At 36.2% G+C, this 24,767-nt stretch overlaps 2 protein-coding genes and 1 long non-coding RNA gene across 4 annotated transcripts; 1 reads left to right on the top strand and 2 right to left on the bottom strand.

Moving 5' to 3' along the window:
- Window positions 1–306: 306 nt before the first annotated feature.
- Window positions 307–7,948, bottom strand: LOC106129449 (leucine-rich repeat-containing protein 40). 2 transcript variants are annotated; one of them, XM_013328012.2, is made up of 4 exons: window positions 7,412–7,948; window positions 2,226–2,369; window positions 1,733–1,900; window positions 307–1,326 (listed from the first exon to the last, which is right to left on the bottom strand). In XM_013328012.2, the coding sequence occupies exons 1-4, from the start codon at window positions 7,575–7,577 to the stop codon at window positions 1,160–1,162; spliced, it is 645 nt and encodes a 214-aa protein (XP_013183466.1). In that variant the 5' UTR covers window positions 7,578–7,948; the 3' UTR covers window positions 307–1,159. The 2 variants fall into 2 exon arrangements, with proteins under 2 accessions (XP_013183466.1, XP_013183467.1); XM_013328013.2 differs by lacking the exon at window positions 7,412–7,948 and adding an exon at window positions 2,809–3,302.
- LOC132904350 (uncharacterized) lies at window positions 3,558–12,251 on the top strand. The gene is made up of 3 exons (XR_009657559.1): window positions 3,558–3,696; window positions 3,796–3,923; window positions 12,113–12,251. It is a non-coding gene; the product is annotated as an uncharacterized LOC132904350 (long non-coding RNA).
- On the bottom strand, window positions 10,826–23,408 carry LOC106129351 (PDZ domain-containing protein 8). Its single transcript, XM_060954402.1, has 14 exons — window positions 23,256–23,408; window positions 19,895–20,077; window positions 19,453–19,645; window positions 18,901–19,111; window positions 18,431–18,596; window positions 17,968–18,168; window positions 17,413–17,640; window positions 16,672–17,306; window positions 16,247–16,469; window positions 15,852–15,960; window positions 14,104–14,220; window positions 12,125–12,248; window positions 11,403–11,595; window positions 10,826–11,005 (listed from the first exon to the last, which is right to left on the bottom strand). Exons 1-14 carry the CDS (start codon window positions 23,406–23,408, stop codon window positions 10,853–10,855), a joined length of 2,889 nt encoding a protein of 962 aa, XP_060810385.1. The 3' UTR covers window positions 10,826–10,852.
- Window positions 23,409–24,767: the final 1,359 nt, after the last annotated feature.

Below are 24,767 nucleotides of genomic sequence, written 5' to 3'. Positions count from 1 at the left end.
AATATCGACTGATGCCTTTTAGGCTCGGGTCGTCTTCCACACCATGTCCTGCCATACTTATATTTTGCTTTTAGATTTATTTTATTTAACCAAACGACACGCTAGACCTTCAGGTTTTTCTGACGTGTGAATGACATGATGATTTTTTTTTGTTGGATTGATGAAGTAACCAGTACCGAACAATTAAAAAAAGTAGGAACTATTTAGCTTATACCGTTAAGTTTGAAAGCATCGTTCTTTAAACCTAACTTGTAGGTAAGCGCCAAGGTTAAAAATAATTTACATTCACAAAATAATAAAATCGTATTAAATGTAGTTTTCAAATTTTAATCAATTTCATAAGTAAATTTTCTTATAAAACACATCACAAAATCTTATTTCTACGCTTAGTGATACAAATTCTATGAAATGTACTTATGATTATAAAAGTAGTCATGTTCGACGACTCGAACGTCAGTCACATTTGTGTTTTTTGGGCAACTAAAATAAAATAGCAAGTAAAAACTTAATTTACATTATTTTTCATAAATCAATAAGAATATTTTTTTTATTATTAAGCAAAATATTTTTGCTTTAAGTTATTCAGAAAAATTAACGCCAAGAATTTCATTAAGTATCATTTCAAGTAGAAAAATCAAGATAACACCAAATTACCTCATTTGTTGCCCCCATATTATAACTATCTTAATAAATTCCTCTTATTGGAACTTCTAAAAGCATTGCACTTAAGTGATGGACTAGTAATCAATAGAGTGAGATGTATCAACAGCATCCATCCAAACATTGTCATTCTTATATAATTGATACTAAATTTTTATTCTATTCATACTTTCAGTAATATTGAATCCAATAAAATGATAAAATAGAACCTCATTAAAAAGTAATAATTTCATTAAGCTTATTAAGTACGCATTTTGAGCACACATTGTGAAACATTTATTCACAGTTTGCACAATCATCAAATTCACTACACACTTGTGTTGATATTGTCCTCAATTCACAGAGATAAATCACAGCTGAGTTAGGACCAGTTTTTTTGTAACATTGTTAGGCTGACATACTGCCTCACATTTAGGCCAGCCATTGTGTTTAAGGCTATACCGAATGTCCTCCTATACTGGCCCTGAATGCAAAGATTAGGTAAAAATAGCTTGTTCTTCTATATCATGAGGTCTTCTTCCCAGTCTTCTTTTTGTCTCTCCGAGACGGAGACTGAGGGTCGCGACAGTTGCTTCAGTTGGTCGTGTGTCCGGGGAGGAATGGGGTTATCACTGAGGTCTACATACTCAAGGGCGCGAGATCTTTCTAATCTCTCGACGTCCACCTCTGAAACAATAATTGTAAATTTCTTAATAGTTTTTTGCATAAGACTGGTAGGCTTCATGTTATGAATAGTATTTATGTAACATTACATAAATCAAAGTCCTCCATAATCTTCTCATCCACCTTTGAACCATGCAATGAATTTTGATACATTTGTCTCTATTATTTAGACAATTTGTTTCTACATGTTGTCCCTTATACAAAATATTCTTCATGGGACACAATTATGTAGCAAGACTGGGTAAAGTCTGATTTCATAAAGATAGATATTATTATATCTATATTCCTGGTGTAGAAGACAGAGCCAACAGTCTTGATAAGCCATGTTTAGCTTACATATGTAGTATGGCTTAATGATGGTTTGAGATTCAAATAGTGACAGGTTGCTAGTTCTAAAACAAAAATGTACCTATAATCTGGTTGTGATGTGCCAGTAAGGTGTGCAAGCTGGGACACTGGCAGGCAATGCCGGGCAGGGCCACAAATGTGTTGTGGGAGATGTCTAGCCGCTCGAGACACGCGAGGGTGCACAGCTCATCGGGCAGCCTCGCCATCTGGTTGTTTGATAAGTTCAACTCTGAAAATTTATAAATATTTGTATAATTTGCTACCATTTAACCTTTTTTATTACGTTTCTTAACCATAAATAATCTATACTAATATTATAAAGCTGAAGAGTTTGTTTGTTTGAACGCGCTTATCTCAGGAACTACTGGTAAAGTAAATCAAGATGCACTAAAAGAGAGCTTAAGATGGCCTCGTATAAAGGGGTTTCATTCACCAAATTTTTTTTATTCATTACATAATTTATATTGGAAAATATAATCTTTACACATCATATACTGACAATATAGGTACTAAAATAATAGAAACAATGCATAGATATGTTTATGTATATGTACCTGTAATTAAACTAAATTTGACAGCAAACTTTGGTGGAATTTTTGTGATGACATTCCCACTGAGATCACAGCTCTTGAGTTCCGTGTGTCGCATCAGGTGATATACTGCATCAGGTACTTGCATCAGTTGGCATTCTGATAAGTCTGCAAAAAAAGAAGAAGAGTTTGAGGTTAGGTATTTTGTTTAATTTCATTGTTATCATTCTAAATAGAAAAAAAATATTTTCACAATTGGATACATGGTAAATACTTATTGACATCACATAACTTTAATCTAATGTTTACTTCTCCTTCCAAAGCGCATGTGTAGAAGAAGCGGCGGAACAAACTACACTGCACTACATGTGAGAAAGCATGAGTGAAAATTTAGAGATTTTCAATCAAATTATAACATAAAAGCAAAATGATGAACCCATTCTTAGACAATATTGGAGCAGTACTTTGTAATAGAAACTGGGAATTCAAAACAATTATTAATAGAACCTAGACACGAAAATGTGATTACGTCATAGCTCGTCTTTTTAGTGATTTGTTACGTTGGTCTATTATTACTTGACAGTAATAGCTTTTAAAATTGACATACCCAGTGCTTGAGATTCCTGTGCTTCTTCACATCGAAGAACTACGCGAGTTACGGCCAAAGCCATCGTTTGTACGCTTTAAAGTTTTTGTTCCGACTGGAAACATACTCAAGAGCTGGCGCTGGCACATGAGTTATTTTTAAATTCATTTAGAAAGCCAGCAGCTAAACATCACTCGTACCTAAACTTTTACGCTTTTTATAGCTTTACAGTTACAAAATTAGTTCGTAATTATTCAGATTATATCGTATACTATATTATTGGAGGGACATTGTAAATATTTGTGAATTTCAACATCAAATCAAACATTTGTTTTGTGTTGGTTTGATGTGTGGTTCGTCATCAATAGAAAAAAGAATAGAATAAATCTTTCAAGACTATTGGCTTGTCTACCTCGCAAGACGTTTTTTGTTTTGAATATGAATGTCTGTATGTGTTTTGGTTTGCGCCTTTGCGCAGTTTGCGCCTACAGCGAAGGCGCCTGTCTGCCATTTTGTCATTCTAAGTTTGACATTGACAATCAGCTGAGTACAACTGTCACGCCGTTTAGTTTTTAAAATGTGTTTATGGTTCTAGATGCTACTGACTCAGTCTTCACGAACTTTTTCAAAAATCACAATTTTTATTTTCTCAAATTCTAACATATTCAATCATTGAAAAGCAAGTTCATTACTTCATTCTATTATTTTTAGGAGCCATTCAACTGGCAACATCGCCCATCCATCCCATCGCCCTTAAAAACCCTATAAAACCTAGCCTTTCTCTTGTTTATTTTTTGCAATATATGTACATGAGAACAAAAGGAACCGGCACACACTATATTTTTTCTTCGCTTCCAGACTAGCATGGACACAAGCACAATAAATTGACCATTACAGAAACACATCTCAGTAGGTACTTTTTAAAAATAATAATTGTATTCTGTAACAGTATACTGATGAGTAAAAGCTGCAGCATGCTGATAACTAAGTAGCTAATAACATTTTCAGCAAGTTTCTTCAAGTATGGCATTTTATTTGACCCTATTATGAGTATTCCAATAAGAACGTATTTGAATCACTGTCTCCAAGTTTCAAGGAAGTAACTAAGTATAACAAGTGCCTACTACGTCGAACAAGTAAGTGACCTCTGTTTTCATACCATGTATGGATAAACTGTACAGTTAAGGTCGGCTTGTGTTCAACCGATTTATAAATCTTACAATAGATATTCTACCCGTATAAGCTAACTACTAAACAACAAAGTCATTGTCTGCGAAAACACGGTAATGTAGCACAAACGTACCTAATGATTGCTCGTTCGTCTTCCGCATGTCAGCGAGTTCGTTGTAATCACCTACTTCTGGTGATATACACAAGTCGTTTGCAATTGACTATTGTAATCTTCCGTGGCTACTTATGGATTCCGAGGAAAAGTCTTTGAAATAAATCTATTGATTGATTTACTCACTATATCTTGTACTTTGAGTTACCTACAAGTATTTTACACTACCTTTAAATGTAGGTTACCTACTCTGAAAATAGTTAGTTGTCGAGTTATCTATGATTTTATGATCCAAACAACCTTGTTAAAACGACTCGTGAATATTTGATTACACGCAATAGAAACTTTGATCAGTATACATTTGTGTTTGTTTAGTTCTAAACGGATAAAATTAGGTTGGTCCGAGTTGATTGAACTGCGCAAAAAGGTTTCCTTCCAAAACATGTCGTCTAATTTTGGGAATTGCGCCTTACTTCGGGTCGAGATATTAAAGCGGTTCGGTCAATGACGGAATCTCACGAGATAATTTTCCGGGAATGGTCTTTATATTTAGAAACTATGAAGGTTGAAAACTTCATTAGTTTTCTAAAATGAAACTTATTCGGAACGGATAGCTTTAAACTATTCCTAGTTACTACTACGTAAAAATGTATGTTTGTTAGGATTACGTTGGGTAGGCCATCAAGCAATAATTCATCAATGCACTATTTTTGTGTAGGTACAGAGTCATTTAAATAAAACTTTAATAGTTACAAATGCTAAATATCCGCATTCATTAACAAAGAATTAATTATAACACATAAATTTGATCCCCGTAACAAAGGCCAGCAATACTCCAGTAAGCCGACCTCGGCACGTTTCTCAACTTTTGCGATATCTTCGTTTACGAAAGGTAACAAAACAGAACACTCATTTAAAACTCCGGCGTTGCGTAAATGAGGCATATTTCCCTCAAGATTATCTTTCCAATGATGCGACAGTTATATTACAAATCTCACTACTCTACAAGGCCACACTGGTAATATTTCTTAACAAAGTTAAAAGTAAACATTGCTCAACATATGAAATTACTAAAAGTGATCCTAACTTGACTTTAAAGTCCCAAAAATCAAGGAAATGAAGGGGATAATTTTTTTTAGTGAAATTAAGTCACGATGCGTCTTAACAAGACTTGCACAACGTTGCTTTGCGGTATCTCAATGAGATCAACCGTAACAAGGCGTAATGCGACAAAAAGTTCTACAGAAAGTCGTTTCGAGTGTTTGTTGGTAGATTATTATAATGACTTTACTCGGCGATTTATCGTCGCAGTGGAATTCATTTAGTAGATTTTAACTACCTTTTTATTGCGACAGACGGGATTATATGCCGATACGACTTAAAAGAAATAAAAAATATAGCTTCTGTAGCAAACGCAACGTCCATTATATATGTGCGTGTATTATAAATGAGGAAATCACGAAGTCCATAACTCACGTAACGCTTGTTGAAACTAATGATATGATATATTTCGATAATAGCCGTGAACTGGAATCTGGGCTAGTGGTTGCGGTGAGTGGAATGGTCTGCAATAATTAAGAAACTGAATGAGCAGAGATGATAGTTTGCTGTCACTAATATAACTAAAGAATCTTAGTACTTACAGTAGAGAACGTTAATTTTAGGTAGTTAGGTAGTACTTTAAATGTATTAGTTATAATTATTGTGGCCTTATAGACTTTTCAAGGCTGTTGGCTCTGTCTACCCTGTAAGGAACAAATACGTAATTATATGTAGGAATGTTTAGAAATATGTGTACCTGGCAACGTAATTTAACCCAAATCTCTAAATACTCAAACGGCATAGTCGGTAAAACTTGTTTTTAATTTCGATTATTCACGCCTTAATGTGTTAAGTTAATCCAGTATTGGGTCCAGTATAGGTATTCAAAAACATGTTTAATTTGAACGCAACATCACAATCAAACACACACAATCTTAAATTTGGAAAGTTACTTGTTTAATAAACTACATAGCCTATGCTCGCGGCTTCACTCACGCATAATTAATCGTTTATCACAAAGCTTTTTCGCAGGAGGCATACGCATGTATGTAAATTATTTATAAAAATTTTTGTAGTTCAACAAGACAGTAGACTAACAATATCTTTAGCTTAAAATAAGTAAATGTATATTTTGTTATTAATAAACAATAAATAATTTGTCGATGGATGTCGACTACCGACATAATACGGACAAGATTCAAGTACCTTTATCAAATCTAAGATCTAGGTAATGCATAAATTAAGTGCGACATATGGTTATCTTTTTAACAGGTGCTTATAAAATCTTATCAGAGCCTCAAAACGTAATAATATGTTTGGTAAAGTAACGTTGTTATTAACAAAAGAGTTGTAATATACATTTCACGAAACAGAATTATATAAAAACACTTTATTTAAGTAATTGCTAATAATTTGTAAGTTTTTTGATTTAATTAACTGTTTAACTAGATAATCAAGTTTTCTTTCGTAATTTTGTTAAATGCTTTTTTGAATGGTAATGTCAGCGACGCGCTCACTTCAGTTTTCCTTTCATTTATTACAAGTTAGTATAATTTTGTTGTATCGGTATTCAAAGTTTGGTTATTGTTTATGGTGACGTACCTATTCTCGCGCCAATTTTAAGTGCCTAGATAATCTACTTATTTTGGTTTCTTTTTAGTTCAGCAGGTACAGAAATTTCACTGGTGTTTTTAATTTTTTTAGTTTCTACTTTTTTAAATAAAGTATATATTTACTGCTTAATTTGATAAATTACGGTAAAATTAGTAATTTTACCCAATTATTAGGTACTCTTGTTATTCGTCTGACCGATAAGATAAACCAAACAATTGGCGTAGACAGATTACATATCGAAATAACAAAACAATGTTTCTAGGATACCTAGTTCCTAAGACTGTAGAAAACCGGTACATTTTGTGATTAATTGGTCCCAATTAGTTAGTTAGGTTCCGTCTAATTAGAAGCAACTTCATTATGTGTTCATTTAAGGTAATAATCGCTAAATTTTTTTTGCGGCAAGAACGATGTCATGCACGGAAACAGTTAATTTTGCGGATTTTCTTTTGTCGGTTATTGGATCACGATGCAAGTGACCGACATATTTTGGCAAGTTCTGCTATGACGTTACAGATTAAATTATAATTAACTAGATGAACTAAGTACTAACTCGCTTCAAATATTATTATCGTAATCTTTAGGAATTTTTAAGAAAGATATTGGCGACTAGTCCGTATGAAATTAACGTTGCTAGTTTATTAACAAACCAATGCTAACAAAGCATTGCTTGATTTAAATAATTACCAAGTTGACTATTTTCTTGAGCATCTTCACATCTCCCTACAACTCTGATGATAGCTCGGCCAGCCAGTCTTGCACAGATCATCATCGCCGGCGCCCGGGCATCCACGGGCTCCTCCGCCTCGGCCGGCACGCGAGCGCCACCATCGTATTCCGTCGGGGGTCTCATCACTGCACTTCAATATCACCAACAGTCACTGCACAATTCCTCGATCCTTGAGTTCACGGTAAGGTCGGGTTCACAGTGAAATACTTTCACAAGTTGAAAGAATCGCGTATGCTTAGGTCATCTACCACCGTTCCGAAACGCAAATGCGCCTAGGCGTACGGCAGCACTCTGTTAAATTCGAGCGCCGCGTTCAAGACCAGCCTTTATATCGTACCAAACAAAGAAGCGTGGTGCGGGAGAGAGAACACAACAACAACAAATGATCTTCTCGCTCGCTCCGTCTGCTACGCAATTATCTTGGCTCGCGAAAACCCGGAAAATGCATTGAGATCAACATCATGTCCTGCGACAAAGGGACGTTTTGCGCTCGAATAAACAATTCCAGCTGGTTTCCAGTTGACCGCGCGTCAATTTTTTCAATAAGGGCATTGTGATTTGCGATGTCAAAAGTGTTATCTGATCGGCTTTGTTTGCCATATTTAATCAATTGAATGAGTAATTGTTGATCCGCTCAATGTGAAAGGACGGGTTGGGGCCATGTTAAATTTTCCAGCCTAATTCACTGAGCCATCGCCGTACCTACCTAGTGAGCATGTATCGCAATTTATTGCGACTCGCTCGATGCGCACCCGATTGCAGCAATTTAAAAATGTTTTCGTTCTAATGCACGGTGCATGATAATATTGGACTTTCTCCAACTATCATTATGTAATTTTAGTTCATTGATATCGAACTTTTCACAGTCTATTTGTGGGTTAAGTTCAAAAACACATTTTTATTTGAAAATAGAACGAAGATTAAAAGATAAGAAATTCGACAAACAAAAGTTATCTACCTATACTACTTACATTTAAGGAGTTAGAAAGAATTAGTCTCGTTTTACAGATTTTTTTTAATAAGTAGGTAAAAGACTTCAACTCACCTTTAAAGACTTCTTTCTTTTCAATGCTTTCCCAATGTCTTATTTTTAATAACTCTCTCAGAAACTCTGCTTCATAAGTATTAACAGCCTTGTTAAACTCAACTGGCTGGCATAGTATTTCGCAAGAAATAAAATCAGGAAAGTAGAGTTTCATGGCCCGAGTCACTGTTATCATTTTTATTTTGTTTTATTGTTGACCGTAACGACGCAGCTGAATCAGCTGTTGGGTCTATTTTACCTGCTGAGTGCGTTGTCTACAAAAGTTTTTTATAATATCTATCTATTGCATTTTAAAATATTTACGATTTTTAACATCCACAAGGAAATAAATAATCTTTCATAAAGGGATATTCCGGATAGCATCAGGATAAAATTCATCATCCATGAAAATTCATTGACTTGGATTTCGTAGATAAATGAAGCATCAGTAGTATTTGATCATTGTCGCCCATTCAAAACGGAGAACTTTGAACTTGCCCTATGTCTCTCGCTTAGCGGTGATTAGGTATGTGCCTTTTTAATCCTCACGTGGTGATAGAAGTTCAAGGCCCAACTCTTCGTTGGGCAACAGTACGTGACACCTGAGATTGCGTCAATTAGGCCGTTGACGTCCTCAGTGCGTCCGTTCAACGCACTTTTCTGTCCTATTTGCCAAACTAAGACGTAGAATTTCGTTTGTCCCAACCTTGAATTCCTGCCAAAAGTTTATTCCTATGTCTCGTGGCCCGATTAATATCTATTCATTTTGAATGGAAATAAACTTATAATACGGTGTACTACGCAATTTATGATTTCGAAGAAAATGGAAAGCGAACGTATCTTTAAAACAACTTGTTGTGATCGTGTTCATTTGGCGAATAGATGTAAACATTCACTGCAGAATTAATAAAATCCGACTGTTGTTTATATTTATCTTTTCTTTATAATGTTTATACCGGAAAACATGCGAGCAGATTTACAAATATGTTATGACTACAGGTGGAAAGAAAGCAAGTTAAAAATACTTCTTCCCAAATAAATATCTTTTCTAAAATTGCAACATGTCTATTTAGCAGAACAAAAATGTTACTTTCTACTGTTTTTAGTCAATTTGCTGTGTGTTTGCTTGTTTTGCTATGTCTGCTCATCATTCTAGCTGATATTGCCCGCAGACCTTGCGTCTGTCGGTTTTATAATTTGACCTCGTTTCCCGAACATCTGCTTCTTGTTAAGAAATTTATTGCATTACATCCACGAATAGAAGTGTGCTTACGGCTTAGGAAAAGTACGCTCCATTTACCTATTTCCTATTTTATAAATTTAGGAACTAGCTGTTGTAGCTGTATTTTAAAAAAGTGATGAGCACTTTGTTTTCTCACTTGTGTTGGACGTTATAATAATAACATACATATCAAACATTCACTACAGATTATATAAAAATAATAACTTAAACTGCCTACCTAGGTAACTTATCTTGGGAAATGTTGAGTCAAGGTAAATCATTTAGCTATCTTATATTTTATACTAATTTCTGCCGAAAATATTATTAAAAAAACAGCTATAAAATAACAATGTAAGGACATAGAACGTACAAATCATGCGCACGCGGCCACGCGGTGCGTGTGACGCATTAAATTTTCCACGAGCGACCGCTGACATTTCGCAGAAGTTTTTCGCGAAAGTTGAGGTCGATCCTTTGTGCTATTTCAGGAAAAGCTGGACTCGAGCCAGTTCCTACCACACGGATACGACGCAGTACTGTACGTTCTTTGAACCCAAAACTTTGCCGATCTAAAATATGTTCTCCAACTACAGAATAAGAACCACATTTCCGAGCAGCAATTTTTTTTTTTACCACTGTTTTCAATTCTGTGTTCGAATCTTTCTTTGTTTAGTATTTAGATGAGAGTATTGCCATCGCCACATGTTTTGGGAAAATAACTTTATTTTTAGTTAAGGTGTTTATAGCAATGTTAAGGTCACTAGACGAAAACGTGGCAAAAACTGATTGAAATTTTCTGCGCACTCTAAATTGTCGACGTCAAATTGATCAAACTTTAAATCTTTGGAGACATAATGTAATATTAGTGGATTTTCATAACAGAAAAAGAATGTTAAAACCTAGCGATGCAAGCAAAAATTACAGTCAACCAAATAGTTATTACGAACATATATAATTTTCTTGCTACAGAAAAATTACGGAATAGTAATGCGGCGAAGAAAGAGACTACCTACAACTAAAAGCATCTCAGAGTTGCAAGAAAATCTCCACAAAACATTACAATTTACTACTTGTTCTTAAAAGCTCTCTTGCTCTCAAACCAAGGGGCTAAATAAAAGACAAAGGTTGACATTGAACAGTAATTTAATAACATCAAGTGGGTGCGGCATCCGCTCGCTGCTGGGCGAGCTGTGCCGCAGCGCAGCAGTGCAGCATGAGGGCTGTCAGTGCGCATGCACGGCTCTCACCGGCTTCTTCGCCTGCGCACGCGTCCTCCGCGGATAGTTCCTCACGAACTGCTTGGAGCTGTAAGAAAGATTGATTGGAATAAACACTGTCTTCTTGTCGCTACGTTTATGATAACATATGGATGAGATAAATTCATACATTCCATTTAATGGAAGAGCAATCTATTATTTAGATTTCTTCTGGAATTTTATAGATGCTAGTGGAAGAAATAGTTGGGTTTCTTTGTTAACGGGGTTACGGAGGAGGTCGAACGGTAGTTGTTATGTGTCCTGATTTACCTGCTACTACGTCCTTAACCATTTCCTAGGAGCATCTACAGCATACATACCTACTCGAACAGCATGAGGGGGTAATATATAATATTATTAACCAAAACAAGAATATCACTAATGGAATATCCATAGTTCATTCAATATGCAATGCGTAGTGGTAGAATAGTGTATTCAAAACTTACCATTTCGTGTATTTGTTGGGCTGACAGCCTAGCCGCGAGTTCAGGAGCGGAGTCCCTGGCGGCAGCCAGCAGCGCGTCCGGTGGCAGCGCGCTCCGCAGCGCCGGCTGCAGCATAGCGCTCACGTTTCCCTTCTGCAGCCACGTCGCGCCGCACGCGCCGAACGGGTTGCCCACTGGTTCGAGAGACTGCTTCCTTTGCGTTACAAGGACTAATCGTGAAAAGTGTTGCCGTCTCTTTAACTAGGGACTGTTTGTGTGCTCTAGATAAATGTTGAAATTTGGGACGGATTACCGTCTATTTTAAAATGAGGTGAAGCAGATTTTGTAGTCTTAGAATACCTACTGATATAAATACAACATACAAAATAAAACTAGATTACCTATATAAGTATAACAACCTTTCCTGAATTTTACACTTTATCACTACGACTAACTACTACCTACTACTTCTTATTTTATCTCTACGAGATTGGTTGATTCACCTAATCAAATACCTGAACTATGTGTATTTTAGGAAAAGCTGATCTTAATTGGCATAGTTTTTTAATCAGCAGATTATTCATGATATAATATTATACAATTTATTTAAAGTGGTGATAAACGGAAAAACAATTTTTAATAGAATGAACAATCAAAATAGTTAATTTCATACTCAGTCGTATTTGAGTACCAAATAAACGATTTAAATATATCAAAATAGTTTATTTCAGAGCAATAACTACCTGGGTGTATGACTGGGTGAAGGAGGCAGAGACCGCGATGAGGCACAAGTCTTTGGCGCCGACAGCGAATGTGCTGAGCCAGCGCGCCGTAGACCTGCCACCAGGGCACTCATCGCACCACCGCCTGTCACCGAAGAGACTATTTTAGCATAACACGTAAACAAAGCAAAATCATGAAGGGTAGGAGACATTTAATGAAGTTTACAATTCACTGTAATCTTCCGTTGGTCCACATGTAATGTAGAGCACGTGTTTTATGTGAAAGAAAGTGGTCAAGTTCTTATCTTTGTGCTGTGGTATTGTCTTTTAGACATGAATTATTGCTAATAATTTTAAGTATCATCTCTTCAAAAGTCTTATTACAATAGATATTCTAACAAGTTTGCAAAAGTTCGCAGCGCCGGCTGCAGTATAGCGCTCACGTTTCCTTCTGCAGCCAGCCGCGCCGCATGCGCCAATAACATCCCAACTTATATTATGTACTTATTCTTTTGTAGCTGGTGCTGAATTTTGTGGGTGAAGCTGTGGGTTTAAACTAGTGTAGTGTAATCAAGAGATTACATTTATTGTATGCCAGATAAGAGTAAGGTAAGTAAGTAGAGAACAAATGTTTGTTGTGTCGAAACAATACATACAAATCCATGCGATGTTGTTTCGTGTTTTTAACGTTTGTATAAGTTTTATGGTATTTGATTTTTACACAACTACTTTAATCCATTACTTTAATATTGCGTATCCGCTTGACACCTCTCGGAATGTGCGCTACATTTGAGAACTAGTTAGTTGTAAGACATGTTTCATTGTTTTGGAAATTCCTAATTAAAATACTGGCCACTCGCAATCCTTGGCGTTAAGCAGAGCGTTAAAGGACAAGAGCAATAAAAAAATCGTTGGCTAACTAGGAACTCATACCTGTAGCTAATTGGGAAAAAATATTTAACGAGACAATCTTTCTCTAGAGATTAATAGTAGGTAGTATTATCAACTACATTATTGAATAATATTCATATGACACTAATTTACTTCTTAGAGACTCTCTCCACTTTTGAGACTTGGTTGACCAAGTCGTTGGCGAACAATCATATCATCAAAGTGTTTTTCAAAAGTGGTTTTCTATCGAAAACGAAAGTATTTAGTAGAAAATTGTTGTTGTTCATACATATATATGGTCACGTCTATATCCCTTGTGGGTTCAGAGCCAACAGTCTTGAAAAGACTGATAGGCCACGTCCAGCTATTTTTCTTAATGATAGAATTGAGATTCAAATAGTGACAGGTTGCTAAAAAAAGAATCCCAAGTTTGTAAGCCTATCCCTTAGTCGCCTTTTACGTCATCCATGGGAGAGGGATGGAGTCGTCCTATTCTTTTTTTGTACTGGTGCCGGGAACCACACGGTTTGTTTGTTTTGTTTGGTTTGTTGTTCATTATTTAATTTATTTAACAAGATCACAGGCAGTGAGTTAGTGATAGGTGGAAGACGTTGAATGGAATCTAGCACAAATCACAAGACAAGACTATTGAAGGGTCACTAGAGATGGAAATGTTTCACATCAAATACTGGATTTGAAAGGCCATTGGAAGTTTGAGACAATCAATTGGACATTTATAGACCTGAACATATCTATGTGGATAGTCGTTGGGAGTGTCCGATGTTAATTATGTGTCTGCCTTCGTCAGCATTCGAACAATTCGTCTGTGCACAAAAGAAACACAAAGAAAGTAAGTATTTAATTTTAACTAAAAAATAAAAAATTGAATATATACGTCATTTTGACAGAAAAATGATTGCTACTACAATGTGTGAGCTAAAAACCAATAGAAATAAAAATATTAAAAATTAATTTTCACTAAAAAACTAAAAGATACTTGAAATGTTAGGCACTAGTTAGGTATTACATGTAATAAATTACAATGGCGCCTATACTTTCGTTAAATAAAAGATCAATTTATTATCAATATGGCATTAAGTATTTAGTACCTTCCTCGTGAACATCCAAGGAATCCTTCCTCTCTGGTTCATCTTCGGAGTCGGGGTCCACAGCATCTGCTTCGGTCATTATAAGCTCGGGTGGAGGACAATTGAGCCCTGTTGAATCTGTTTAAAGATTTGATATTTAATAAGTTAGAATTTTCGTCTGATTTTAAAAATCTAAATCTATATTTCATTACACCCCATAACATTAAAAAATCATTACATAAGATCACGCAGCTTTCCGAAAATTGCAACGAATTATTTATCTAAATTATTACTATTAATAATTAACCTAACTAATGATGCAACGACGCGGATACTAATAAAATAAGAGAAAAAAAAATGCAATGTCACTATGTAGTGTACTTTATAAACTCGTTAGCAATAAAAATGCGAAGTGGAGCATTCTTGCAGTCTTCCGCGTTTGGACGACGCAATCACGCAATCGTCATAGACTTCATTTTGACCTCACACGACTCTAACTCGATTGCTAGAACGACTGTAACACATTGCACTTGATATATTGTAAGCATTATGATATATTTGGAAATTTACTGTTTCATCATGAGTTTTATTTCAGTAAGTAGCATTATGCATAAAAAATATTATAATGTCTTTATACCAAGATTAGATCGAGTAAAACATACTTATCTAACAGTATCTTATTTTCGGATAGCTACATAAACTACACATTAATTTGTCTCATTTACTAGAATATTCTTTTATCAAAACCGAAATGCGTTTAATTTTCTTTCTCTCGATGAGTTCTGGTTGTTCTTAAGTTTCGGAGACTGCATTACTTTTAATTTTTGTCTAGTTGAAGGAGTTTTGCGACTTAAATAACTTTTTAATTGAAAAATACATTGGCATATTTAAACAAGGTTATTGCCCTTGGTCGTTTACATTATTAGTTACGGATAAAGATATTTGGCGAGTTTTCAAACAGTTCAACACCGCGGCACGTTCGTAAATTTAATTCCTTTTGAAGAGAAAATCGAATTGAAATTTTCAGAAATATACATGTTTTAATTTCGTTGGATGCTTTACTAAACATATTTTCAAGTACATAAAGGAAATTTATGCACAATTTACCAAAAGTATTTACAACAAAGAAGTGATTCATTTACTGGACTGCTCATACAAAACATTGAGTAAACCAACCCAAATAAACCTTGTTTTCAGCAGATTTGTAAGACGGTCGAGCAAACAATTAGCTGCAATAGATAATTCTTAGAATTCTGATTCACTAGTATTTTATGAAAGCTCGAGTAACTAACTTTATACAAGTTCAGAAGATTTTTCGACTGTTCCTTTTTTATCATCATTATTCACCTGTTACATTTCAAACATTTGTGCTTGAATTGAAAGGTTCATTTGGAAATAAAGTGCCCAGTTTGACTGATAGTGTAACAAATATTTCAAGATTTTATTAAAAAAAAACAGTAAAAAGGAAATGCGTTCATATTCAAATATTAAAAACGCAGACTTCTGAATATTTTTCTCTGTTGTCGGTGTTGGAAATTTTACGAGGTGTCGGTTTAAAGATGATGTTATGAGACGTAGAGATATTTTTTTTTTCTTTATTTTTGGTTGTTAGGTACTTGGATAAACACGATCTCATTCGTCTTTTTCTTTGCAAAAAATAAAGAAACATCTATTCTACTCCATTTGAAAAGTAAGGAGCTCTAATTTTATGTCATTGAAGGAGCAGAAGTATTCATGTATTTTAAATATTATATGTACTGGTTTAATACCTTGATCCTGTTTAGGGACGCAAGGAGACGACTCTTGGCACTTGACGACGCACTTTTTGTGACAGCAGAGGCCGCAGTTTCGACATTGCATTGCATCTTTCAGCCAAATCTAGATAAAAACAGTTACGAATTAATTGGGTTCTACTATAAAAATATTGACACTATGTAGAGGTGTATTTATTTAATAAAACTTTATTGCACAAAAAAATGTGCAAAAGGCGGACTTAAATATAGGTATAAATCTGCGCAGGCCACGTATTCGCTTTTCTTAAAAAAAAATACGTATCTATCGATGTAAGAAAAACCAGCCGTAGCATGCATTATTTTTAACTTAATTAATAGCTATAACAGGTTATGTAATTTCTATTACTTTTAAAAGGTTTTTCTAAAATTACCTTTTTATTACAAAAGTCACATTGTGTGGACCTATGAAAGTGCGTTCGGACGAAGTCATGCGCGGTGCGCGATGGTTTCGGAGGTTTAGGCGCGGCAGGTTCCTTGGCCGAGCGGCTCGCCGAGCGATGGATGCCAGCGCCTTCCCACTCCCACCACACGAGGGCATCGCCGAAGCAGAGGCAAGGTTCGAAGCCGGGGTGAGATGATAATTTGTGACTTTTGCTGAAATGCAATAAATGAATAAATCTTCCTTTATGGTTCACTTAAATACCTTCTAAAATGATGAAACCGTTTCGAAGGTTCAGGACGAATGGAAGCGTTTTTTTGCATTTACAGATGCACAGAAAATTTTATTAAAAAGCGTATGTAGCAAATGAAGATGCCATCATTATAAAAGTCAATTTAAGCGGAGTTCTTGTCTTACCTAAATTTAATATCCACGTCAGGTGGTAAAAATTGATATCTCTTCATATGATGTGGTACAGTTGAATCTTGACATTCAGCTAGAAGAGATGCTAGTGGTATATTCAGATATCCTAGTAACACTTCGTCTTTCTCGCCAGGTACAGCAGCCCAAATATTTATATTTAAATATTTATGGTTCTCATTTAGTTTAAACTCTGTTTCTTCATCAAAAGGTATAATGGGTTTTAACTGTATACTTTTCGTCCAGAACATTTGGCATATTTCTACGTGTTCACTCTGTCTCGGACCTCCGGTTTCAAAAAGCTGATCTTCTTCATCTAATGCTTCAACCTTCTCCGTTACCTTGCATTCTGAGGAATCTGTTCTAATTATGGGTATATCCGGATGTTTGACTGTTTTGTTTATAACAGTGGCTTGTCTGAGAGGTGTGCTCGCCCCGGAAGCTGGTGGCGTACTGCCGGCGGAGCTGTCGGAAGACTTGTTTTCTACTGAGCATCTTCTTTTTCTCAAGCCGAAGTTCCCAGGGCCTGGCTCGGGCCCCTTCGAGTGCTGTCGAACAGGTTCAGCCTTTTGTTTTGTTTGGGAATCAGTCTCGTTTTGTGTTTCCAAAGACTTTGAAGGAGATTCTGATTCCTGGAAACGAAAAGGTGCCGTGAACAGAATACTTTCCTTTACAAAAGTAAAAATAAAAGTTTTAAAGTTGGATTACCAAAATTCGAATTAGGTTAGTTGTACATACTTGCAGATTGGCTTTTGAAGCCGTAGCCCGCATGCCCTGTAGCCGCACCCCCTCCATCACCTCCGAGACCCTTCTGAACGTGAAGTTGGTCCGCATCCCCCGCTTGGTCTCCCCGGCCGCCCCCGCACTCAGGCTGTCTTCTCTTCTCATACCGCCAGCAGTAGTACCGCCACGACGCACTCGAACTGTGACAGCGCGCCGTTCTACGCATTTTAGTAGTTTTCCCACCTATGGATGATGATATAAGAAATGAGAACTTGCTATTCCTAGGGAAGGGGCTGTACTTCTTAGTATTTAACACAATTTGTATGTTGAAATAGCTTTTACCTTCTGGCTTTAGTCCCGGTTCCATCTTCATCACTCTGAAGAGGAGCCCGGGGTATGCCTTTGATCATAGACCCTGAATTGGGTGAGTCATGTTTTTTACGAAGCGCCTTCCGTCTTACCTCTGCAATCTTTGTAGGTAAACCAAACCCGTATTGGATCCATCATGGTTACTCAGTTTTATGACAGCTATATAATATCCATACAGCAATAACAAAAGAAAGTACAAACCTGGGCGACGTTGTTCACTGGTTTGTTGTCAATTGCTAATACCACATCATCTCTTCTCAAATCAGCTCTATATGCCGGTGACATTGGTACCACAGTATCTACCAAGACCACTCCGACTCCCTGACAGCAGACCAGTCCTAGAGGTCCCGATACTGCTGGTAAAACTATGTCTAACACTAGAACTCCACGACGAAGTGACACCTGGAATCAGAGATAATAAGAAGCGTTTGAATTTTATCCATAAATGAGGTGGCCCTTCAAAATAAACTTATATCAAATTATAGTATTTGACACATTGATTATATTGATAACTTGTAAGACGTTTAAAAGGACTAGTTTATTATTTAGATAAGTCTGACCGCCAGATCTCCCTGAATTCGATTCTTCTTTAGGAGATACCTCTTATTGTGACATTCAACTTGGCTGTTATTAATGACACAAGATAGGAATATGGTGAACTCACCCAGCCATGCGAGTCCACAGCTAAGGCAGCTCTAACGGTCCCAATCCCGCCAGACCATTGGAGCCGCGTTACTTCCACCAGTCTGACCGTCAGACGACCCTGTGGAGTTGGCCCATCTTCAGTCTCGGCACTTCCTGGCTCTGATTTCGGGAAGAATGGCTTGTATCTGGAAATTTGATTAATGTGTAGATTAAGTTTGTTTGTTTTAATTAAACCATGTAGGACTGTATGAAAATGAATGAATGAAATCTTATATCTACCCAAAATTATCTCTTTATTAAATTAAAATTTCGTTAATTGGGGATGTCTCGGCCAATAGCCCGACTATTGGCCTTAAGACTACTACCCTTAATCGATGAACTTGTATGAAGAGACCGTACGTGGATGAAGCGAAAGAATTGGCAAGTGAAAGCTATAGTTTCTGCCTACTGCTTCGAAAAAGACACTTAATTTTATGTAATGAATGTAACCTTATCTTATAATTCGGCAGGGTATGCCTCTGCGCCACCGCCCGCCTGATATGTGCAGCCACGAGCGACGCCAGCCGCGGCTTGAGCTGACGCCCCTGGAACCGGCCGCGGACCCTCAAGTCCAGCTTCGGCTGGGTCTCGAAGGCCAGCGCCCAGTGGGTGTAAGGCGTCCGGCGAAACATCACTCGCACTTTCCCGCTTATACTCTCCACTTGAAATTTAAAAAATAATGGACATAACTTGCCAGGTTTTACAAAAGTTTGAACTAGATGCTAAATAGTGTTATGCAACAAAGGTTGCAACATCTAATTAAATAGATCGCGTAATATATTTATTAAAAAATGTTTGAGCGACACAAATTAATTCGATGAAGAAATAAACACATTTCATAAATATGTAACTCTGGATATGCACAGGCTATTTACTGTGTGTGTATGACGACTTGACGAGTATGCGTAAAAATATGCAGCGCACCTAAGTTTTGTTTTCTTTTCAAAGCTTAAATTAAATGTTGGGCAAAAGAAAGAAAAAATTAAGTACAATATCCTTTACCAGTGATTGAAATATTAGCTATCTTTCCCAGCAGCATGACAGCGTCGACGTCGATCCTGAAGTTTCCATCGTACGCCAGGTCGAAATTCAGGTCAAGAGACCGGAGCCTCGCTCCATCATCTTCCATCTCTCCGTTGAGAAGCCGCATGTTAGTGATAATGGGGAACTCTGTGCCAACTTCCAGTGAACGAAGCTGTAAGGTCAAGGTGACATGGATTTAAATTTAAAATGAAAAGCAGAAAAATATAAAAAGAAACATGAAATTGCCACTGTGGCACGGCAAAATACTCGTATGTTTCGTTTAATAATTAGCACAGTTTCATTAATAATAAGTCAACAGTCAAAACAAGATCTTTTGGCTGTAGCCATTATTGCTCTAAGTCAAAATGCTTAGATGAGAACAATACAGTCTATGTTGTGCGAACGAAAAATAATTACTTACCGTTAAAGATTCGAAGATCTTCCCCGATGATGTCTTGGCCAGTAGCTCGGCCAGTTCTGTGGCCATTCTTCTGCGCAGCCAGCGGGTGTCTGCTGTGCTCTGTTGGAAGATGAACTGCAGCATCGCGTTGAGTGCACCCTCGGGAGTGCAGCCGGCCCCTCGTGTCAGCTCGTTCAATATCTCCTAGCCAATACAAAATTTGTGAATGAAATAAAAAGAGAATGCAGTGAAAAGATTTAGTGTCCGCCTACCCTTCCAGGAAAGACGCGTGATCGTGATTTATGATTGTATTTACTCAGGTATCAAATAAAGATCCTACATGGTTTGTTTGAGATATGTAGTGAAAGTGCCGTTAGATTCGTTTCTTTAGTAAAATAAATGTTGTAGGTATCTATAAAACTTCTTAAATGCTAAACTGACAGTTACACGAAAATATTGTTTTTGTTTTTCATAAATACCTAACCCTTTCTTGTCCAGAAGATATCTTACGTACAGAGTTGAATTGTACCGCAAATGATATTGCGAACTGGTTCAATAATGTAATTTGCTTCATAAACGAAATTTTACAGCGACCCAAATTGTGGAAAATGTCAGCACAGCTACGGTTTGATTACATGGTTTATAAGGGTGAAGCGAGTTCTAATTAAAAGGGCTCTATTAAGGTCGACCCATTCTAACTGCTGCGTTTTTAGGAGTCGTCATCATTATTCGCCAATTTTGTTACCTCTACTTAAAGTTTATTACTGTGAATATATTCAATTACATTAGTAACTAGGACACTAGACATTATTGGCCTTAACGCTTAAGAATATGCATTATTAAACCGCTAAAAGGTAAAGTAAGATAAAACTTCACATTCAGTTCAATTACCTACTTTAATTTTTAATTTCACGAAAATTTTCGTATTCCTTCGCGTAAATTAAAAAAAAAAAAAACAAATTTTTTTATTCATTATTATAGGATATTATTATATCGCTTAATAATTGTCGTATGGTTTAACAACTTGGTTGACGTCAAATGAATTACTTAAAAACTAAGTTTACTGCCGCTTCCAAGGCGTCAGTGCAGAAGAAGCGGTAACAAACTGCACTGCAGCATTTTCTTCATCTTCTTCACATTCAATTCACATCCTCACTAATAAATTATAAAGAGTAAAGATTTATATTTAAACGAATGAACTCAAGAACTAGAATGGCACAAAACAGACTTTTGGGAGTGTCGTACAGAGTCCTGTCCTGTCGAGACAGAACGATAGGCATTGACATGTCTATCTACTGATGAAATAACGGGGAAAAACAACTTGGATCTATAAATAACAACGAAGATAATAGCTTTTATATCGATAAATTGAAAATGGAAACGCACATTTCCGTTCCGATAGATCCAGCGATATATGTACTTTACTTAGATACTATTATGAGTATTATACCCTACACACAATGGGTTAACGTTATTGTTTTAAAGTCTATTTCTGTAATGTCTCTTACTAATGAGAAATACGTATTACACCATAGGTAGGTACATTTAGGTAGTAAACAATTTTAATTCTCCTGCCATTAACTATGCCTATTAACTATTTTCAAAGTTATGCACATTAGTTTGAATACTTAACGATGCTCTCACTATGTGGGAAAACATTTCGTTTCTCGGCACATTCAGGCAACTGGATGTGTAACCATATTTTTTGACCATTTACTGCAAGGTTCAGTCAGTATGCTTTTGACGAGATTATAAGAGGGCCAGACGAAATTACTTATCCGCTGTGGAAATTGGGGTAATTACATGGGTAAAATCTTAAAGTTAAAATTTCGTACCTGTTTTGCTCATCGTAGTAAACTAGGTCAACCGGCAACCATGTAGGTAGTAAATGCACTATCATAAAGCACTTGCAAATTTAGTTATAAGTTATTTTTTTATGTATATAGAAAAGACTCTATCACTTTACCTCCACCAATAAATGTAGCAATAAATAATGAGACAGCAGAAACATGAACAACATAGTGCATGAAATTTGGCATGCTTTTAAAATTATTAGCCCTTTAGAAAATTTATTAGTAATTTTATTATTAGAGGGTATTAATATATAAGATTCAAACCGGGAATATTAGTAATGTTTAAACAATACTATAAGAAAAATAAAGTTAAGCACCTACAATACTATTTTTTTTCTTAAAACCAGTTTTGTATCAAACAACACCACATTAGGTATTCCTGGCGCGCTGCATGCTGACCTCGTCATCCGCTAAGGAAGTAACAAGTTCAAAACCTTGTTTCTTTCCGGGTCACCTATTAAATAATGAACGATCACAGCGGCAGTATCTTTAAGATCGTTCTGGATTTTTTCTTTCTTTTATAAATACACAATTTAATATCTTTATATTTCTTATCTCATATTTTAATTATAAACTGGTTTAAACAAAAAATATATAGGTATATCATCGTTATATTTCTAATAAAAAATTAATAAAACCAATGTGAATGATTATATATATTTTGTACATTTTAACATATGCACATTGTAAGTTGAGATCTAATGATCTAGAGTTGAGATTTTTTTAAAGCAGAACATCTCCGCACAGAATAATACAAAACGCCGCCGGCGAGCATGATCAATGATCATGAAATGAAACTGCCCGCGTTTATTTTACACGTCGTTGAAGTCTCTCGGGACGACGGGGCTCATTTCAAATTCATTTAATGTTATGTTTATAGAGATATTATGGCATTGATGTCATCTGAGAACCCACAAAATCTAATTTGGCCCATTTTGGTCATAACGTTGCTCGTGATAAGAATTACGAATTTTATGTTAGATATAAAACAGACTTGAGACAGTCGAGCGATGTAAAAAAATAAAGGTAACTTATGAGGATACAATAAATAAGTATTTAAAGTGATACAAGATAAATGAAACTCTTTAAAATTTTGGCATAGTTCGCAAAACACTTGGTACCTCGGATTTTTATTACATATTTTTTATGGCTTTTTATTATGTACTTTTCATACTACTTATTAAGCTGTTAGTTTTCCATACAATAAAAAAAGCGTAACCGCTTGAAAGGCCATTCAACTATAAATATAATTAATTTGGCATGTTTGTTCCTTAGACAGTATAGGGAGCGCTCAGAAAATTTGTCGAAGTTCTCACAGGAACTTGAAATTGTCTGGGTTCCAATTCACGGGCAAAAATTGTATAAACCACGACTAGAGCCATAATGAGTGCCGATAAAGACCTTAAGGTCCCTTTCATCCCAGAAAAAAGACTGTTCGTTCCTGTAGGATTTGCGATAAACAACAATGTGCCCGAGCAAAGTCGCAGGCTTAACCTAGTATTTAAATGAATACACAAAGAGTCACTTACCGGTGGTAATGTGACAGGCAAGCTGTACTGCGCCTCCATTGGCGCTTTCTTCTCAAAAGGACGCAAAAAGTAAATCAGAATGGCCAGCGGCACCGCCAGCGCCGAAACAGCGCCGAACACCGCAGCCAACAACAACCAGGTCCAGTCCGGCATGGTTCTCTTAGCTGAAAAGAAGAAAAGTTTCACTAAGAGTCTTTCATTTTGACAACGGGATGGAGCAAAAATGGTTATTAGTCAACGGCGGAGAAACGACTCATGTTTATACGAACCAAAACCATAGAAAGAGTCAAGTTCCCTGCAAGTGACTGTACCTACACAAATGTAGGCCATCCGGCACAAATGAAAATGATATTGGCACAGTGTGTTGATTTGGTGTGTTCGAGTCCAATACAAAATCACTGAGTACCTACAGATGAAAGAAATATTTCCCTCTTGTGTTTAAGTTCCCAGTAGTATCAGCTGTTGCGCTTCACATCGCGTGACCTGGGGTCCGCTTTCTCATATTTCTCTCGACTTTTTTTTTACTTCTATATACCTACAAGATGTTTATATCTCCCTTTTGTCAACAAGACGACCAGTCGTCATGTTCCTCTCCACGTGAATGGGACCAATTTCAGAAAGATGTTGATGACAAACAGCCTGTTAACTTAGCAGAGAAACACAACGATCAAGTTAAATGTTATTTATTTTGAAATATTCACACATAACACTATTCTGCTTTTCTGAACGAAATTAAATTTCGTAAGTATATTCCAGGACGTATTTAATAGCGGCGGATAATATTGCCGCGGCTCCAGATGAAGCGGGCACGTAGCATTCTGTCACTTGTTGCCGTTCTTGGTTGCCTCGGTCCATACTCCATCGAGACGAAGGTATGAATTTGGGCAAAGGCGTCTGGTAATCCCGTATTATTTCGTCAGAGAAACAGCCGTATGGGGTTTGTAAAGCCATGATATAATTAATCCATGGCGCGTGTAGAAATTCCAAATTACCATTCAAACTGCAGAGGGATACTGAAATAACGGTAATAAAATTTAAAAAATTTTAGTTCTAAAAATTTTAAATGTTCCCTAGAAAACAGAGTGATGCAGTTAAACGTCTTGCAGATCTCGTCGTGATGTTTTTCTATCTTTATTTGCCTTGAAAAAAAAATTTGTTGATATCGCCCCAAAATCGTTTATTATTAAAGTAAAAAATGCTTTCTACTTTCGATTATGTAAAAATGTAATAAATGTGCGTTTGATTAATACAAATTAGGTTTTAGATGTTATAATTTAATTTATTGTACTCACTTTGATCTATCATTAACATAACAGGATCAAAATTGTACAAGCTTATAAACGTGGCTTCTCTGTAACATCTCGAACATAAATTGTCAGCAATTTTTTTGTCTTCCTTCTCGTTGAGCACTCCACAATGTTTCCCAAATCGAGCGAGCATTAAAATTAATAATCTGGAAATATATCATCATCCTCTGGGCGCAATGGTAGTACGCTTTCTTGTGCATTTGGA

Source organism: Amyelois transitella, chromosome 4 (genome assembly GCF_032362555.1).
Source record: "Amyelois transitella isolate CPQ chromosome 4, ilAmyTran1.1, whole genome shotgun sequence".
Classification (NCBI taxonomy): Eukaryota; Metazoa; Arthropoda; class Insecta; order Lepidoptera; family Pyralidae; genus Amyelois; species Amyelois transitella.
The sequence above is the reverse complement of the archived record's forward strand: the minus strand, read 5'-3'. Positions and strand labels throughout refer to the sequence as shown.

Excerpts from the sequence above, each read along its gene's own strand:
- LOC106129449 (XM_013328012.2), bottom strand. The coding sequence starts at position 7,577 with ATGAGACCCCCGACGGAATACGATGGTGGCGCTCGCGTGCCGGCCGAG. Across the intron at positions 1,901-2,225 it reads CAAATTTAGTTTAATTACAG|AGTTGAACTTATCAAACAAC; the intron begins GTACATATACAT and ends ATAAATTTTCAG. Across the intron at positions 1,327-1,732 it reads ACATCACAACCAGATTATAG|AGGTGGACGTCGAGAGATTA; the intron begins GTACATTTTTGT and ends TTATTGTTTCAG.
- LOC106129351 (XM_060954402.1), bottom strand. The coding sequence starts at position 23,408 with ATGCCGGACTGGACCTGGTTGTTGTTGGCTGCGGTGTTCGGCGCTGTT. Across the intron at positions 18,597-18,900 it reads CTGCCGAATTATAAGATAAG|ATACAAGCCATTCTTCCCGA; the intron begins GTTACATTCATT and ends TCAAATTTCCAG. Across the intron at positions 17,307-17,412 it reads CTTCAAAAGCCAATCTGCAA|GAATCAGAATCTCCTTCAAA; the intron begins GTATGTACAACT and ends TTTCGTTTCCAG.